The sequence below is a fragment of the Rhinolophus sinicus genome, chromosome 17 (genome assembly GCF_057876585.1).
Source record: "Rhinolophus sinicus isolate RSI-liver-muscle chromosome 17, RSI-T2T, whole genome shotgun sequence".
In the NCBI taxonomy this organism is placed as follows: domain Eukaryota; kingdom Metazoa; phylum Chordata; class Mammalia; order Chiroptera; family Rhinolophidae; genus Rhinolophus; species Rhinolophus sinicus.
Window position 1 is genome coordinate 191,440,476 of NC_142517.1, and position 20,436 is coordinate 191,460,911.

At 33.7% G+C, this 20,436-nt stretch overlaps 1 protein-coding gene across 6 annotated transcripts in view; it reads right to left on the minus strand.

Annotated features, from left to right (window-relative positions):
* ERBB4 (erb-b2 receptor tyrosine kinase 4) overlaps nt 1–20,436 on the minus strand; it is a 1,041,923-nt gene that overhangs the window by 254,227 nt on the left and 767,260 nt on the right. For all 6 annotated transcript variants that reach the window (XM_074312694.2, XM_019727015.3, XM_019727016.3 and 3 more), the window contains exons 13-14: nt 6,615–6,747; nt 1,661–1,754 (exon numbers count right to left, since the gene is read on the minus strand). In XM_074312694.2, coding sequence (XP_074168795.1) covers nt 1,661–1,754; nt 6,615–6,747 — 227 coding nt within the window. The remainder of the gene's footprint in view (nt 1–1,660; nt 1,755–6,614; nt 6,748–20,436) is intronic.

The following is a 20,436-nucleotide window of genomic DNA, read 5'->3' on the forward strand; positions in this document are numbered from 1 at the left end:
AAGAATGAACAAATCAGCTGCAAAGCACATAAATTAAAAGAAACTAATAAAATAGTTATTCACTAGTATAATTTTATACCATAGGAGACATTTCTATGATGAATAGAAAGCACGGACTGCTCTTGCAGTGTTCCACATTCAGAGAAGATGGCCAAAATTTAGATTACTCTAATTGTACATTTTCAAAGTCTCAGTCTCTCTGAAAGAGACTTTATTATTCTATGACTATGGGCAAGAAGGTACCTAAATATGTTAGTTTTTAAAGAAGTCATGTTGATAGCTCAATTTGTTTTAATAACCCATTATGGAATTTTATTTCCCTGTGTTTCATGATAGTCTTTACAGAATCCACATTTCTCATGCTGCAGATTAATTGCATTTTCCACTACTCTACTTACTGGAGAGAGCAAATGGCTGCATATACCCTTTGCATACTTACTTGGAGATTATTACATATTAAATTGTCTTTTAGACTTTGGTTCTTCAGGCCAAGTCACACCACTTTTTCTTTCTCAAAGGTCTGGTTTGCCAAGTTTAATCATCCTTGTGGTAGTTCTCTGAACTGTCCAAGTTTTCCACATCCTTCTTTAGATGAAGTTCCAGTACGGCTCATTGGGGCCTAGTGGAAGTTTGGAGGACTCAGTGATATATGCATTTTTTTCTAAGCTAATTAAGTGCTGTACTCGTATAAGCATTCTGGTAGAAAAATTAATACTATTTAATTTTAAAATAAATTCTTATGGAGCGATGTTGAGCTCTTGGCTATACCCAAATGTCGATCCCAAAATTATCTACTGAGAGGTGACTCAATACACAAACTGGAAATTTGTCTAAAGAAGGATGGATATGACACTTTGGAATGACAAATTCATACTGACCTCATTATTAAGAAAAAACTTGAATGGTGGGAACCAAAAGGGAGGTCTGAAACCTAATTATCATTTTCTCTGGAAGGCTACCTTTAAACTAAAAAATGTCAACTTATTCATGAAGACTTTCCCATATCCTCTCCTTAGCTCAGTTTTTCTCTCTGCCATAGTGTTTATCACACTGCTTTAGGTTTTAGTTTGTGTTTGTCTTCCCCCTCTTTCAACTGCCTTTTGCAATGCCATAATAATTAAATAATTAAACACAGATTTAATGTATTATAGTTTACCTCAAAAAGAATATTCACATTCACATTTACATATCTTTGCATATTTCTGCAATCCAGATTCTTCTTGAAAACATAGCTCAAACATCACTTCTCTATGGCCTTCCTTAATGCCCCACTTTCCATCCCAAAGACAGATTTAGTTTCTCCCTCAACTGTGTTCCGATAACAATTTATACATATTTAGATTTTATCAATTATTTGGCTTCAATTTAATTACTTGTCTATCTCTCTTTTCTTTTTAACACTGTGCAATCTTCAGGGACAATTCCATATCTTTTTTTTTTTAAATACATTATCTGGAACATAAATATTTAATACATTGAATTTTTAAATAGTGTATCTACATTACTAATCTTAAACCTCTTGAGGGTAGAATATCAGACATGATTTCTATAGAATGCTACAAATACCTATTGCATGGATGGATAAACAATAAATCAATGACATAACATTCAGACATGAAACTAAATAGGCCAACACAACCACAGATGTCTTCAGGCTTACCGGTCCATGGCATGTGAGGATGCCATCTTCCATCTTCTCACACTGGGGGTCACACTCCACACAGATGGAGCCATTCGCAAACTCCCGAAATTCACTGTGAAAACATCAGCTGCATGAGGTGGTATAAGCAAACAAGCTGTCAACTTAACAAATGAAGTAACATCTGCTAAAAGTCCTATTGGCAGAGTAAATTCTGGAGTTTGTTTCTCTATGTGCCAGGAGTATCAGAATCATTTCCCTGTGCATTAAGGAATAAGTTCTCCATTAGGAGAAAAGATAAACTGCAGCCAGATGGCTCTCCTTGTTCTCCGTTGGGTTCAATGATAGACTCATTCAGTAAACCTCTCTCTTGTGAGAGATATTGTAGCCGCCTCAAAAAAAAAAAAAAAAAAGAAAAAAAAAAAAAGTATCACTCTTCTGATGACACAGCAGAACCAAATTTAACTTTTTAAGTAGGGCTGTCCCTGACGGTCTCTATATAAAAGTTTACTCTTGACAGAAGCTTTAATTTTTAAACTCTGAAAGAATGTTTCTTGTTGCTAAGTCACATGAATGCTCCCCACCCTTGTCCTTCAAATCCCAAGACTCTTCCATTTATTTTTGGTGAAACTTCAAAAACTGCTTTGATTTATTTTCTTCTTTTAAACTATCTTCCTTGGAGAATTAGTGAAAATATGTTTTTACGGTAGATTTTATTTTCTTAGATGATTGATCTAATATCACATCTTTTTCAATTTAAATTCCTGTTAAAGTAATCCTATTTTGTATGAATTAGTAGTTTGATGGTAACATTCTAAAACTTTCTAATTAAAATCTGGGATGATAGTCATTACTTCCCACAACTTTACATTTTGTGGCTATGTGAATATTAAATGTTATCATTGTATAAGTTTTCTAATCAATATCTACTCTAAAATGTTAATTTCAATAACTGGGTATCAGTCATCCACAATATGTTTAAACTACTGCATTCTCACTAATGTATGAGAGAATGAGGTACTAGGTAAAGGTAATTTATAATTTCAGTTATGAGTCTTTAAAAAAATCTTGACTAAATGTTTATAGCTACTTTAGTCTTTTGCGTCCTTGTATTACAAGATGCCATTGCAAACTAATAGCACTGCAAATGTGGCAATTATGGATTAATTAGGAATCAATTCAAATTTTTTCCTCCTCAACTAGTCTTTTCTTCTTTCTTCTTTTTTTCCCCCCCATAGTGAACTATCTCATTTGGTTACTGTCAAGCCTTGGTATATGATAGAAATCCAAAGGATGGGCTCTATTTTCAGTTAGTTAGATTAAGACTACATCTAATTCAAGGCAAAATAATTAACTTTAGGTTTTCAAAATGAATAGAATAAATCAATGGTTTAGTTAGGTATGGATGCAAATATTTAGTTACATGGTTTTTACAATTTTAAAGTGGGGTGTTTGTTTGCTATGGATTAAACTTTTTATAAATATTAAGTTTAAAATCTCAGTTAGATAAAAACAGAGTTTCTTTTGCATGTTTCATCAACATGAGTGATATAAACTACTCAACAGAAGAAATCTTCAAAACATAAAGGTAAAAATGACCTAGCATTGGAGTTGGGGGAGTACTAAATTATAAAGAGAATCAGAAGCATTACCTATACAATGGAATTAAATGACAATTAGGGCAAAGCCTGTGATTTTCAGCAAATAGCTCTGAAAACAGTTTTCTTGGATGACTAACAGGTTATGGTACTAAATGAAGGTGAACATTTTTATGATACCAAAACATATGTCATGCTTTTCTTTCTCTTCTCTAAAACCTCCTTTCCCCGACACATATTTAAGGTAAAGTGTGAACATGAGATTTAAAAAAAAAAAAAAAAATCAGAGACAAGCTAGTTGTCTTTTTTTCTGTGGACTAGACTTCCATTTATAGGGCTCTGGCTCTCTTTTTTTCTGTTCTCAGAACATATCCTCCTTGCAGTTCCTATTCTGCTCTTTATTGTCACTGCCTCCATCATTGCTCTTCTTCTTTCTTGTCCCCTAGTGATTCTACTGTGATTTTTGCCACAAATCCCCTTTCACTTGCATCTGACCTAACAAATCACAGTCTATGAGCTTTGCGTACAGAGCTTTTCATTGCCTGTTTTGTTTTTTTTTTCTGCTATACATTTCTCACAGATTTGTCGTGTGTGTGCTACCTTAGCCAATGCTGTGATCAAAAGCAAATGATTTAAAGTCAAGTCCTTCTCAAATTTAAATCCCAGAAACAATACTAATATTTCTCGGCCTTAAATCCCTTATCTTCTCTAAGCTTCAGCTTTCTAAGTATCCTCTCTAAAAGGGGAAAATAGTGTTTCAATGAGAGATTGTGATTATTAAATCTAAAAATGCCTACAGAGAGCTTAGGCTGTCACTCTTTATGACATTTCTGTGTTGTTCTTAAAGTTTCAGAAGTGTTTAATCACAGTGTCACATACGAAAAAAAAAAAAAAAAGATTCCATTGCAATTAGCCTTCCCTTTCATTTTGATTGTGTATGCATTGTAGTTGAGTTGACAAAATATAATGATTCAAATGACCTGAATTTGAGTGTTAACAGCCAGAAATTGATGGATTGTCTTTGACCCCTTTACAATGTCCTCTATTTAGGATTTCTTTTCCTATGATAATCAAGCTCTTTTATATGTTTATCAATAGGGGCCCTGATTTGGGTAACTATCATACTGTATTTGTGTGGTTTTTTTTTTGTGTTTTTTTTTTGGCAGTTTCTAAGGTGGACTGTTCTACCTACCCATTTAATCAGCTCAGATTAATAGACACATAAAGCAAATACTAACTTTTAATGGTAGGAACTCTAACAAGAATTTATTTTCTAATTTATTCTTTGATAAACACAACTATTTTATGAAGTTGACACCATTACTATTCCTATTTTCATATAAGAAACCCGAGTTTACAATAATTAGGTTGGACATTTCAACTAGGAAGTGATGAAATTTGAATTTGAATTAATTCTTCCTCCATGGTTGTCTTAACCACCAGGCAATGGTGGAAGAAATAGCTAATAACACAAGTTTGGAGGTGGGGAAATCTATCATTGGGCAGGGAAGAATTATATCAAACTCTTACAAGATACTTTCATTTATAATTTTTTCAAAGTACCCCTGTGAACATGATTTCCTAGGGACTCATTACTATTGCAAAGCTCATGAAAGACTTTACATTTGTTTAATACATTTGATTTAATGACAGGGAAAATGTTAAGCTTTCCAAAACAGTCTGATAATCAGTGTTGTTTATTTAGGAAACCGGTAATTTTCCTTTGGTTAGTTTTTACTGTTTTGCAGAATTGAGACAGAGGATGGTATATTCATCTATGCATTTATCAGCTTCGTATTTCTGATAAGTTTAAAACTGAAATATTAAAGAAAAACAATGGCATCTGGAAAGGAAAAAAAAGGATGAATAAGATACCCTAAGTTCTAGTGTTGTCCGAGTTCTACAATGTTAAGACTTGTAACTATTGAGTACTATGGCAAGAAATCAATTTCACCAGTTCTCACTGATTGTATGATGATATTGTAAGATAATATGATTTCTAGACTCCATTATTCTTTAGAACTGCACATGTATATTCAATAAACTTTTAATGGAATTCACTTACTGGAATTAAAGTCTACTAGTTTCATTGCAGAGGCGTCAATTTCAACACACAAACAAGTGTATTTTGATCTGACTTTTGTGTGTTTTTTTTTGTATTTGCTTATGGACAGAAAATATCCTTCCATAATAATAAATAAGCATGAATACATTTTGATGAGACAAACAGCACATAATTTGCTATCCATTATCAAACTTATGCACCGATTGTACCTTACAAAATTACAAGCTGAAATTTTCCTGAGAAACTATTAAGTTCTTACTTAAAATTGTTTTTATATTCAATATTCTAATTTTAATCTTTCCTCCCCTAAATTTCATGGACAGAATTTCTGTTGGTCATCTTTCAAAGAAGAGACATACCAATATCATTACGATCCAGAAATTTTTAACCTTCTGTTACAAAATGCAAGTATACAATGTTATCTGGGATCGTGAAAACAGTTCTTAAAATGGGACTACTCATGAGGCAGAAGAAGAAACAAAGAAATTCAAAACTATACTTTTACAAAACTGTTGAAAACAATTTTTGTGAGCAATATAAAAAATTGATTCAGGGACAGTACTAAAAAATGTATTATCAAACTAATGAAGGACAACTGTGATGCATGAAATGGCATGTTATGATAAAGTGATTTTATGAGTATGTGAAATTCCATGCAACAATGTACATACTAAGTTTTATTGTTGGCAATGTGATTATTATAGCATTAGAAATAATTTAACACATTTGATTTAAAAATATTACTTAGGTTATCTTTTGAAAGTGGCAGAACATTTAGAAAAACCTATTCAACTAGAAACTATGAAGGTAGATTTTCCATAGCAGTAATCAGGGATAGAAATGTATGCCATTCCTAACACACAATAAAATAAGCATGCAACCTAAATGGAAAAAAAAAAAAAAGGTATTCAGTAACTGCAGATGAAAATTAAAAGGAAAATATGACAGAAAAGATTATAAGGACACATAAAAGGAAAGATTGCTTATGACAATCTCCTTCATAAGGAAAATAAGAATGTATTTTCAATTTTCCTTAAGATAAATTGGTATAATTTCTTACGAATTCTCTATTTTGATGCATGATATTTTAAATGTGCAGAATAGTCAATATGTATCTGGACTTATTATTTAACATGACATTATTTTTTCCTAAGTCTTCTGTGTGTTGTCTTCTTTATGCAACAAGAGCTGTCCTTAAAAATCTAGCCAGTATGCACATACTGAAAGTTTACAATCTTCTTATCAGTTTTAAATCTGAACCAACCAGTACTTCAAAGGTCATGAGGTAAAGGCTACATGTAAGATGCCTTACCCATCATAGAGGTTACAGGACTCTATGCAGATCCTTCCCCTGCTGAAGCGACGGCACGATAGGCACTGGTCTGGCCCAGGTCCCCAACAGCCATCGCTTGAACACAGATGGTTGCATACCATTCCTGCAGCAGCTGAAAAATACACCCAGATCAAGGGGCAATAAACAGAAGCCTGGGTCAACACTTACAATTGCAACACCAATCTTCCTAAGTGAATCTATTTCTGTAGGAGCTGGAAAGAGATCACTGGCAGACAACTTTGGCTGCCTATCCAGTCACCATGATCCACTCTAACCCCAACTTCTTCCATATTAGTCATCATGTTTGTATAGCAACATTGCATTTTTACCTTGTTTCCCCGAAAATAAGACCTAGCTAGACAATCAGCTCTAATGCGTTTTTTGGAGCAAAAATTAATATAAGACCCAGTTTTATTGTAGTATACTATAAGAGCGGGTCTTATATAATATTATAATACGATTAATATATGATTTATATGATATAATATATAGAAATTAACCTTCCAATTAAGGTAAGGAATAAAACACACCTTTCTCAAGCCAACCCTTTGCTCCACTAATACATCAACATTTTGGCTTCAATTCCATATGAGAGCTTCATGAAGAAATAGAACAAATGATACTTGTTATAAAACAAATAAAAATGTTAAAAGAGAAAGAAGAATATATGAAATGTAATAAAGGGAGAAAGAAATAGAAATAAAATATAAGTTTTTACAGGCCTCTGCTGTAGTATAAGTGTACCTTCGTATTTGTAAAGTGAGCACATGTAAGGAAAAAAATGAAAGGATATTAAACAAGTTTTAATGACTAATTATGATGAGGTATGTAGATCAAAGTACTAACAACAGTCTTTAGCCTAGCTCTTTATTTTTTGTTGATGGGAGAAGGGCCAAAGAATTTCGGGGCTACATTTTACAACTGTCACTTCAGTTTCACATCTCTGTTCTCCTTTACATTGAAAAAAAAACAAAACAAGCATTCAGTACATTACTATTTATACTGAATAACATAATTTTATTGAAGGGATACCAGATATTGAGTGATAAGAGCCTATAAAGACTTCAAATGTTATTATGGGTATCTGAAAAGTGAGTTGAGGCATGTGAAACACAATTATAAGCAGTTTTCATGATGTGTTAAGAATTTCCAAGAGGAACATCGAAATTCTGTGTATCTTCTCATTAGCTTCCAACTTTACTTATTATGGGATGCAATATGTTATGGCAAGAGCATTTGTGAGGTGGGTTGAGATGGCACTGAATATGTGATTGTTGTATAAGCAAGGGAGTATATCTGTGAAAGTTATCCTCTCTAACATATGCTTGAGAAAGTGACTTGCCAGTTACTGTGATGACTAGTTTTAAAACGGCAAAACAAAATCTCCCAGTTCAAGTATTTTTTCTCCTACATCTTGCAGCCTTAGGGAGGCCCTCATACTAAACTGTAAATTTTTACTCAAGGCAGACTTAGACCTATCAACAAATCTTTCTACATCATTGCTGCTTAATTGAATAATCTTTTCTGACATAGTTTAAGAGAGGAATTGTGTGTGTGTGTGTGTGTGTGTGTGTTGGGCAGTTTTATTGAGGCATACATGACATATAATACATCGCTCATACATAAAATATACAACTTGATATTTTTTTCCCCTTCTTCCGCCACCCCGCCCCCCACTCCAGTTCAAGCCATTGTTTCTCAGTCTAGTTGTGTACGACAAGTTGATATTTTGACATATGCATGCAATCATGAACCACATACACAATCCAGGCAATTACTTCGAAAAGATTTCTTTTGACCTTATGTAATCCCTTCCTCCTGCAGCATCCCCCTCAGACAACCATTGATCTGCTTTAATACATTAGTTTGCATTTCCAAGATTTTTATATAAATATAAACACACAATATGCACTCTTTGTTATATGATTTCTTTCTGCATAATTATTTTGAGATTCATCCATGTTGCTGTGTGTATCATATTCACTTATTTTTATTACTGAATATATTCCATTGTATGAATATACCACATTTTTTGAACCATTCAGCGATGGCTAGATATTTAAACTACTATTTCCCATTTGGGACTACTACAGTTAAGCTACTATGAGTGTTAATGTACAGGTCTTTGCATGGACATACATTTTCATTTCCCTTGGGTAAATACCTAGGAATGGCATGACTAGATATTATAGTGGGTACAGGGTTAACTTTTAAAGACACTGTTGAATGTTTTTCAAAATAGCTGTACCATTCACATCCCCACCAGCAATGAGCTCAACTCACGAGCTGAAGTTCCCCACATCTCTGCCAATACTTGGTATGGTCAGTCTTTTTAATTTTAGACTTCCTAATGGGTATGTAGTGATATATAATAACATTGTGGTTTTGATTTGCATTTTCCAAATGATTTAAAATTTTGAGAATCTTTTAATGTGCTTATTTGCTATCCACATATCTTTTGGTGAAGTATCACCACATCTTATGCCTATTTTTATTGGATTGATTGTTTTCTTACTATGAAGCACTGAGAGTTCTTCCCAGTCTTAGCCTTGTCTTTGTCTGCTTTTAACACTGTTGTTTTTAAAATAACTTTTTAATTTGGATGAAGTACAATTTATCAATCAGTTTTATTTATCAAAATGAAATCGAGGGAAGCCACATCTCTGTGTTCCTTGGATTCCAAGGTGCCAAACTTGTCCTCCATCTCCTCTTTGTTCTTTTATGAATTGTGCTTTGGGTAGCTTATCTAAGAAATCTTTGTCTAACCCTAAGTAACAAACTTTTTCTCTGATGTTTCCTTTTAGAAGTTTTATGGGTTTTGGTGTTACATTTACGTGTATGAGCCATTCTGCGTTAGTTTGTGTGTATAGTATTGTATTGGTCAGGGTTCGCCAGAGAAACAAAATACAGTTTTCAAATACTGAATTAGCATTATATCCCTGGAAAAAACCCCATTTGGTTATACTTTGTAGTTAATTTTATATCTTGACGAATGCTATTTGCTCCAATTTGTTAAGAATTTTTGCTTCTATATTCCTGACAGATATAACGGTGTATACTTTTAATTTTTTCAGGGGTGGGGTGGGGTATCTTTGTGCACATATGGGTTCAAATCTTCACACCTATCATGCAATGTAAGAATGATCATTCATTTTACAGATGGGCATAGGCTCAGAGAGGCTAAGCTGCCCAAAGGCACAAGTGTCAGAGTAGGGATTTAAACCCAATCCTGGCTGATCTCTACCACCCAGTGGGGATGAAAGTCCCAGCTTTCTACCCTGCCATCCCTGACACCATCTGGTGGGGAGATGGGTCACCTCATTACAGCCTGGTGAAGGTGGTAATCTGTACTCCTCACTCTTTTGCTTGTATGGGGAAGTCATGGCCACAGTTTTTGTTTGTTTGTTTGTTTGTTTGTTTTTCTTTCTGTGGTGTTTTGCTGGAGTAGAGCAATTATTGTCTAATCGGCTTTTGGCTTGCTACACTGTCCCTTTCCAGGTCCTCTAGATACAGAAAAGAGGCTTTTGTTGGAGCTTTTTTGCTCTGCAACTATTGGTGTTTGAATTGCCAGTTTTTAAACCTCCAAATCTGGGATATATGAGAGAAAAATAAAACTGAGGGAAGTCACATTTCTATGTTTCTTGGATTTCAAGGTACCAAACCTGTCTTCTTTCTTCTCTCCACCTTTCAAAACGTTCTGTTACTTTTATATATACTTTCCAGCGATTTTAGTTGTACTTAGCAAAAGAAATGGAGAAACATATATCTACTTCATCTTCCCAGAAGCAGAAATCCCAGTGTACATCTTTGAGTTACTGCCATCTCTTTTCAGGTTATACTTTACCATTTCATGTATATTCTAAGAACCTTAAAATAGGATACCTCCATTTCTCCATTCCTAACCTTTGAGCTATTGTCCTTCATTTAACTTTTTCACATGCTATTCATCTCAGACTCATAATTTTAGTTTAAACATTTGCTTGCCTTCTGAATAGAATTAAATAATAAGAACAGTCTATATATATTACCCAAGTAGTCCCCTTTGTTCCTTAGATTCATACTTGCATCTGATATTGTATCCTCCTGACTAAAATTATTCCGCTAATATTTCTTGTAGTACAGTTTTCTCTCTGTGCTGCTCTCTGCTCTCTGGCACTGTGCCCACAAACTTGAGCTGCCTTAGTCTCCCTAGACTCTCAGCTCTGCCTCCTCAACTCAAGGGGTCTTTGCGATTGTACTGGGTCCCTCCTGACTGTGCCATGACTGACATTTTTCTCAAGGTCATTAGCAGGGCAATCACAAGGCTCACCTCATTTATTTCCTCACTCTGCTTCATTCTGATGTTCACTCTCTTGCAAACTGTCATTTCATATATTTTGTCTTTCTTTTGGTTGTTTCATGAGGGAGGGTATATTTGATCCCTATTATTCCAGGTTGGCCAGAAGTGGACATCCAATAATTACTTTTAGAAATCCAAAGTGAGATTACTTGCTGTTTCTTGCTTGTAGACAAAAGTTTCATATAGGATTTCTCTAGAATGCCCCACAACAGCTTGTATAGAGCATATAAAACATATACGTTTGCTTGAGGTTTGCAAAACAAGTTGTTTACTAGTAGGTACAGGACTACGGCTGCACATGTGTGAGACTGATAAGAATAAAGGGAAAGTAAACACGTTTATGTTTAGAGCATATACATGAAAGTAAACATGTTTATGTGTGAAACTGAGCATAACAAAATTGAGTGGTAAACATGTTCACCAAACAACTTCTGGTTATCACCTAAGAAGTAAACAACTCCTAGGAAGTAAAGAAGTCCAAGGAAAAGAGGATAAAGGCAGAACTCTGGAGCAATGCGATTAGTCCAACTGGGCGCGCTGGCTAGGACCCTCTGTGAGGTTCTGAGCGACATTCCGGAATGTTCATCTGGGCGATCTGACAGAGTCCTCTGCAAGGTGCAGATCGCGATATTCCGGGACTCTCCAAAGTTCTTCCTTGCAAGATCAGCTTGCCTCAGACCCGTCATGGGCCCAGTCATCTCTCCTGGACCAGGGGCCTTCTCCACCTCGATTGACTCTGGGACTTGGTTCATTATTAAATTCTATTCTATTCTGTATAACCTTCTGTGCTCACCAGAGCATTAGCCTCTGGAGGGACACTGGTTCCCAAATAAAGCTGTTACTCACACTATCTGAACCTGTGTGTCAGGACTTTGTTCCCCACTTGTGTCACAAATACCACGCAGGGACGTAGGGCCCTGCCGAGGGTTTAATGTCCCCTTGACTTTCAAGAACAGACTGAAATATGGCGATTGCCCTTACAGGTGCTCGCAACACAGCTTCTAAGCACACATACACTTTACTGAAAATTATAGTTCCTTCTATTCTATGTTAACTTATTTGCTTTATAATTATTATTCTAAACAGATAAATGTATTTTTAAAGATAATCGGAAAGAACACAAACCAAATTGAGTGTTTTCCTGTGTACAGAGGATTGCCCCTCTTCTCAAATATATTATTATTTCAGGTAACTCATAAAGTTTGTAGACGTTAATTGTGGTACTCCCCATTTCTATGAAGCATTTTTCTCTTCTTACTATGTGGAAGACTCTTCTTTCAATAGTCGAATGATTTGATGCTCAACTTGGAAAAAGCTAACTGACAGATTATCTCTTATTGATTTTGAACTAATAGCAAGAGTTCTTTTCTTCTGATTCATTCATAATGCAGAGAAAGATGGCTCTTTCACTGTACAAAGAAAGGTCAGTAGAGATAGAATCTTAACATAGGTCTCATATCACTGATTCCTTAGATGTATAAGACACTTCCCACTAATTTATGAAGATGTAAGGAATAAGAAAGATTGTTCAGTCAAACTGAATGAAAACATGTAAGATCAAATATTATATAATAAATGATGTGCTGGAGTAAAACATCAATGATATTAATGAATATAAAGCTATAATACCCATTTTTATAAAATTCAGCCATTTAAAGTTATTTATAGATTGTTGCATAGGGTGATATATATATATATATATATATATATATATATATATATATATATATATACACAATTCGTATATATACTTGCTTATGGAATAAATATAATCATCAGAGAAAATCCTGAAAAGGGGGAAAAATACAAGTGATATTATAAAAGCAATTTGTAAAGACAAGTAGAGTATATTCAAAATCACACTGCACAGTTCCAGGAATCTCTGACCCTTTGTATTAGTCACCTTCATAATGGCACAGAAAACATAATCAATACCTCAAATTGTTTGTTTACCAACTTCTGATGCCCTTGGAAACATTTTCAGCTTCTACTTTGAAGATGCTGACAATGCCATTAGTACTCCTTTGTTACTGCCCATTTCATGATATTCCATCATCTTTTTGATCTATTATTTCACCAATTCACATTAATTTTTTTCAGGTCTGAAAACCTCTTACTCTAGTCCTTTCTCCCTCCCACTCTCAAGCGTGGTAGAGCGCTACAATATGTGGAAGGGAGTATGTTCTCTATTTTGACTTTCTGTTATATCCTTTGGAGAGGAGCGTTTTAGCTTCACGCAAGCTCCGACCTTCTTTCCTGCTGCCTACTGCCTCATTCAATCTGTATTTAGATGCTCGATTTCAGATCAGTTTTGGATTAGGGAAATAGTATCTATTGGAGGAAAGAAATGATAAATAGGAAAATATAAAAATTACTTTCTTCTCATCCTTTCTAAACCACTAGATGAGAGAGTATTGAAGGCTAGTATCATTTTCACCAGACTGAAACCAAAGGAAGTGTCTCTACACAGCATAGAACAAAAGGCCAAGGAAGCTACTTCTTTGAAATTCTTAAGAGAAAAGAAATTTTCAATCAGCACCAATAATTCATTGGATTGTTTTGTTGCTGTTGTTGTTGTTGTTGATGTTGTATTTGTTGTTGTATTTGTTTCTATATTTTGGATATTAGCCCATTATCAGAGGAGTTGTTTGCAAATATCTTCTCCCATTCGATTAGCTGCCTCTTTCTTTTGTTGATGGTTTCTTTTGCTGTGCAGAATGATTTGATCTGTCTTTAGTTTGATACAGTCCCATTCATTTATTTTTTGCTTTTACTTTGATTGCCTTTGAGGTCAAATTCATAAAATCCCCCTGAACCCAAGGTCCATAAGTTTAGTACCTTTGCTTTCTCCTATGTAATTATTGTTTCAGGTATTATGTTTAGGTCTTTGATCCATTTCAAGTTAATTTTGGTGTATGCTGACAGACAGCAGTCTAGTTTTATTCTTTTGCACATGACATTGAAATTTTTCCCAGCACTACTTATTAAAGAGGATTTCTTTTCTCCAATGTTATGTTTTTGACTCTGTCAAAAATTATCTGTCCATATATATGTGAATTTATTTCTGGGTTTGCAATTCTATTCCATTGGTCTTCGGGCTGTTTTTCTGACAATACCATGCTCTTTTGATTACTGTCACTTTGTAGTATAAATTGAAGTCAGGGAGTATAACACCTCCAGCCTTGTTCTTTTCTTTTAGGATTGCTTTGGTGAATAAAGAAGATGTGTTACACATATGCAATGGGACATTATTCAACCATAAGAAAAGATGAAATAGTGCCATTTACAACAACATGGATGGATCTTGAGATTATCATGGTAAGCAAAATAAGTCAAACAGAAAAAGTCAAGAACCATATGATTTTACTCATATGTGGCATATAAAACTGAAAGCAACAAGTGAACAAGGCAAACAAACAAAGAAACAAAAACTCAGACACAGACAACAGTTTAGTGGTTACCAGAGAGTAAGCGGGGAGTGGTGGTAGATGAGGGAAAAAGTGATCAAATATAGTAAAGAAAGGAGAACTGACGCTGGGTGGTAAACACACAATGAAATATATAGATGATGTATTATAGAAATGTACACTTGAAACCTATATCATTTTGCTAACCAATGGCACCCCCACAAAATTTAATAAAATAATTTTAAAAAGAATTCAACAGTCCTCTGACTTCCCAGAATGATAGTCACAGGGGAAGGTGTGAAGGCTCATCTGTGGCTTATGGTTCACAAAGCCATTATAAACCTCTCAAAAGAAATTTTAGCATCGTAGTTATTAGGCAACCTTTAACTTCCTCTGTGTTTTCTCTGGAAGCTGTAAAATAGATTTTTCTTTATCTCATCTAAATTGTACCTGTCTGTTAAAAATTTGGAGAGATAATAATGTGCTTAGCATTTCAGCCTTTATAGAGACTACTGAACATGCTTTCATTAAAATAGAGGGAAGCTTAAATAATGGATCTTGCTACTGTACTGCATGTGTGAAAGTAAATTATTAGCTCAGAATATTGAAATGGAGTAACCTGTCTACAGGCACGACAACAGAAAAAAAAAATCTTCCTTTTCATTGTAAAAGACCATTGATGATGCTTGCATCACTTACTATATGTAGAGGCATGGGATTTACTTGTAATGTATTTGTCAGATACCATTAATATATTTTTTTCCTTTTTCTTTTCTTTTTTAAGGCTGAAAAGTATAATTGAGTTGTAATAGTTCAGTTTTTGTGATTAGACCAACATAGGTTCAAATCCTTACTCTATGACTAGCCATATAGCCTTCGGTAATTATTTAAATATTATTCATCTATAAAGTGAATACTGTGTATCTTTCCAGGTTGTAATAAGATTAACCATCATATTATTAGAGCACTTAATGCAGACTTACTTATTTAATTAAGCCCTCAATAAATGTACTTAAGAGCATTACGAAAACATGCAAGCATATTCGTAAGTTTACTTTGAAAAATAATTGTTTAGGAACTACTTAATTTATGCTGGACACTGCTAAGAAGAATATGATGGAAAAATGAAATAAAATACGTATTCTCTTACCTAGAGATTACAGTGTAGATAAGGAGACAAGCAATACACAAATCACCGTATATATGTGAATATGGCAGTTGTCCTAATCTAATGGGTAGGTGGCATTATGTCAGCCCACAGAACAAGGGATAATAAACTCACATGAGAAGGATAAACAGGAATTATAAAGGAATAGAGGGCTGGGGGAAATTGAGAATCACAACTCTAGTCAAGGGAGACCGAGCAGGAAATGAGATTAGTGCTATCAGAGAACAGGTTGGACAAGTGGTACCTGATGAGCTCATGGGTAGACAAGGGTCAGATTATTTGGGACCTAGTGGCCATTTACAAGATTTTCTGCTTTATTTAAAGAGCTGTGGGAAGCTGTTGAATATTTTTAAGCAGGAAAGTAAGTTTTTATTGTTTAAGTATCAATTGCTTTGATGGGAGGGGCTTGAACACATGTTTGAACAGTTGGTGCAAGATAATACTGAACTGTCCAGAGCTAGGCATATGACTGGAGGAGGTTCAATCAGACTTCTTCCCATAATACAGATGCTGGGTGAGAGGAAATAGTGCTCTTTTACCTGTACTCATACACTCTATGGATGCTCTCAGCCTGCCCTTGCCAGGAGCAACCATTTTCAACCAGGTAGAAAGAGAGTTCACCTAAGAAGAAAGTAGAATCAAGCAACATAGAGGAATTGAGTCCTGGTGATGTTGTTTAACCCCTAGAGACATCTGTGCCTGAAGGAATGTCCCTTGGATTCCACAGCTCTGTAAGCTGATATGATCTCTTGCACTTTGTGGGTTTTATTTTTTTTTTTTTCTTTTTGCATTTTAAATTATGTTTCTTATTTTCTTTGTTTTACAAAAAGACTTAAAGCATGTGCAATTAGGGACAATATTTTTTCCAGTTTTATTGAGATACAGTTACTTATAACATTGTGCAAGTATAACATGTACAATGTGATTTGATAACTGTATATATATTGCAAAATGTTTACCACAATAAATTTAGTTAGTATATCCTTTACCTCACATAATTACCATTTTGTTGTTGTTAGAGTGAGGACATTAAATATCTACTCTTATAGCAACATTCAAGTATAGAGTACAGTATTGTTAACTATAGTTACCTTAGATCCCCAGGACTTATCCTATAACTAAAAGTGTGAACCCTTTGACCTATATCTCCCTGTTCCCCTACCCAAGGCTCTGGTAATCACCATTCTACTCTCTGCTTCTATGAGATCAATGTTTTTAGATTCCACATATAAGTGAAATCATATGTTATTTGTCTTTCCCTGTTTGACTTAATTTACTTAGCATAATGCACTGAAGGTCCATCCGTGTTATCACAAATGACAGGGTTTCCTTCTTATTGTGGCTAAATATTTCATTTAGCCAAATATATATATATATATATATATATATATATATATATATGTGTGTGTGTGTGTGTGTGTGTGTGTGTGTGTGTGTGTGTGTGTGTGTATACATATATATAATATATATGGATATATATATATATAAAAACAGGTATAGAATGTTTAGATATAGTATAAATATATATGTATATACATATACATATATATGAATATATATGTGAGATATAGAATATGTGAGATATATCTCACATATTCCTTATCCATTCATCCATTTACAGACACTTAGGTTGTTTCCATATCTTAGCTATTGTGAATAATGCTGCAAATAACATGGGAATGAAACATCTCTTTGAGATCCTGATTTGATTTCCTTTGGAAAAATCCCTAGAAGAAGAATTGCTTTGCTAATAAAATAGTTCTTTTTTTTTTTTTAACATTTCTTGAGGACACTCCATACTGTTTTCCAAGTGACTTTACCAAATTACATTTCCACTAACAGTACACCAGAGTTCCTTTTCTTCCACCAGTACTTGTTTTCTTTTTTTGTTAATAGCCATTCTATCTGGTATGAGGTGATATCTCACTATGGTTTCAATTTGAATTTCCCAGATGATTAGTGATGTTGAGTACCTTTCCAATGCTTGTTGACCATTTTGTATGTCTTCTTTGGAGAAATGTCTACTAAAGTAGACATTTTTTTAATCAGATGCCTATTTTTTAATCAGATTGTTTGTTGATTTTTATTATTGAGTTGTCTGAGTTTTTTATAGAATTTTAATAGTAACACCTTATCAGGTATATACTTTGTAAATATTGTCTCCCATTTTGTAGGTTGCCTTTTCATTTTGTTGATTGTTTCTTTTGCTTGCAAAAACTTTTCAGTTTGATGAGTTCCACTTTTTTTAAAATTTGTGCTTTTGTTTTTTGTTTTTGGTATCATATCCATAAAATCATTTCCAAGACCAATGTCAAGGGCTTACTTCCTATACTTTATTCTAGAAGTATTACGGTTTCTGGTCTTATGTTTAACTTCTGAATCCATTTTGAACTAATTCTTGTGACTGGTAAAAGATAGAGGTCTAATTTCATTATTTTGCATGTGAATTTCCAGTTTTGCCAACATCCTTTATTGAAGAGATTTTCCTTTCTCAATGAACATTCTTGGCTCCCTAATCAAATAGTATTAACTATACACAAATGTGTGGGTTTATTTCTAGGCTCCTGATTCTGATCCACTGGTTTATGTGTCTTTGTATGTGTGTATGTGCGTGTGTGTGTGCGTGTGTGTGCGTGTGTGTGTGCCAGTGTCATATTGTTTTGATAACTATAGCTTTGTAAATAGCTTGAACTCAGGAAATGTGATGCCTTGAGCTTTGCTCTTTCTCAAGACTGCTTTGCTTAAACAGGGTCTTTTGTGGTTCCATATAAACTTTATGATTTTTTTCTAGTTCTGTGAAAAATGCCATTGGAAGTTTGATAGGAATTACATTGAATCTATAGATGGTTTGGGGTAGCATGGACATTTTAATAATATTAGCTCTTCCAATCCATGAACATGGGATATCTTTCCATTTATTTGTGTCTTCAATTCCTTTCATCAAAATCTTTTAGATTTTGGTGTATAGATTTTTTTTTTTTTTTTACTTTCTTCACTAAATTGATTCTTAAGTATTGCTTAGCTGTGGGTTTATCATACACAGTCTTTATTATTTCGAGGTATGTTCCTTCTCTACCCAATTTTGTGAGAGCTTTTATCTTGAAAGAATGTTGAATTTTGTCAAATGCTATTCCTATGTCTAGTGAGATGATCAGATAAACTTTTATTCTTTTAATATGGCATACCACATTTATTTATTTGCTTACATTGCATGCTAGGGAAAAAATCCCACTTGATCATATGGTGTATCATGTTTTAGGTGCTCTTCAATTAATTTTGCTAATATTTTGCAAGAACGTTTGCATCTATATTTATCAGGGATAATGGTCTACAGTTTTGTTTTTTTTTTTTCCTGTAGTATCCTTATTTGATTTTAGTATCAGAATAATGCTTCCCTTGTAAAATGATTTTGAGAGGATTCCATTCTCTTCATTTTTTTAGAAAGTTTGAGAAGAATTGACATTAAACTCTTCTTTAAATGTCTGGTAGAATCCACCATTAAAGCCATCTGATTGTGGGTCTTTCTTTGTTGGGACGGTTTTGATTATTGATTCAATCTCCTTACTTTGTATTGGTCTTTTCAGATTTTCTATTTATTCATGATTCAGACTTAGTAGGTTATATGTTTCTAGGCTATGTTCATTTTCTATAGATTGTCCTATTTTTTTGGTATATAATCATTATTTGCAGTCTCTTATGAGCGTTGTATTTTTGTGGTATCAGTCATGCCTCCTCTTTCATTTATATTATTTGAGTCCTCTTTTTTCCTAGTAAGTCTAGCTGAAGGTTTGCCAATTTTATCTTTTCAAAAAAGAAAGTGTAGTTTCATTGATTTTTTTCTATTGTTTTTCTGTTCTCTATTTCATTTATTTTTTGCATTGATCTTTGTTATCCCCTTCCTTCTGCCATCATTGACTTTAGTTTGTTTTCATTTTTCTAGTTTCTTTAAGTGTAAAGTTAGGTTGTCTGTTTGTTTGTTTATTTATTTATTTAATATAGGCATTTATCACTATAAACTTCCTTCTTGATATGTTCTGTTTCCATTTTCATTTGTTTTAAGATATTTATTGATTTATCTTAATTTCATCTTTGACTCATTGGGTTATTCAGTAGTGTGCTGTTTAGCATCTACGTATATGTGTATTTTCCAATTTTTCTTCTGTTATTGATTTCTAGTTAAATACAATTGGAGTTAGAAAAGATAATTGATATGATTTCAATTCTTCTTTTTTTCTTTTTTTTAATTTGCCAAGACTTATATTGTTACCTTACATATTATCTATCTATCCTGGAAATATTCCTGAGTTCTTGTAAAAATGTATACTGTTGGGTGGAATTTTCTACATATGCTTTTTAGGACCATTTGGTCCTAAAGTCCAATGCTTTCTCACTGAACTTTTGTCTAGATGATCTATCCATTGTTGAAATTGGTATATTAAAATCTCCTACTATTATTTCATTGCTGTCTATTTCTCCCCAGATTTGTTTAGGTGCTTCGTTGTTGGATGGATATAATCCATCATTGTTGGAAGGTTATATAATAACCTTCATTGTTTCTTGTTACTTTTTTTTTCACTTAAAGTCTATTTTATCTGATATAAATATAGCTATTCTTGCTTTCTTTTGGTTTCCATTTTATGCTCTCTTCTTTTGCCTAAATTAATTTGAGTTTGGCTTTTGTCTCTAAAAGAGCACAGGATTAGTTTCCCATTGCTACTGTAACAGATAATCACAAATATAGTCACTTAAAACAACACCAATGTAATGTCTTATAGTTCTGGAGGTCTGAAATCCAAAATGAATCATTTTGTTGTTGTTGTTGTTGTTGTTTTGTTTTGTTTTATAGCTCTATATTTACTGTAATGCTACAATGAACATAGGGATGCA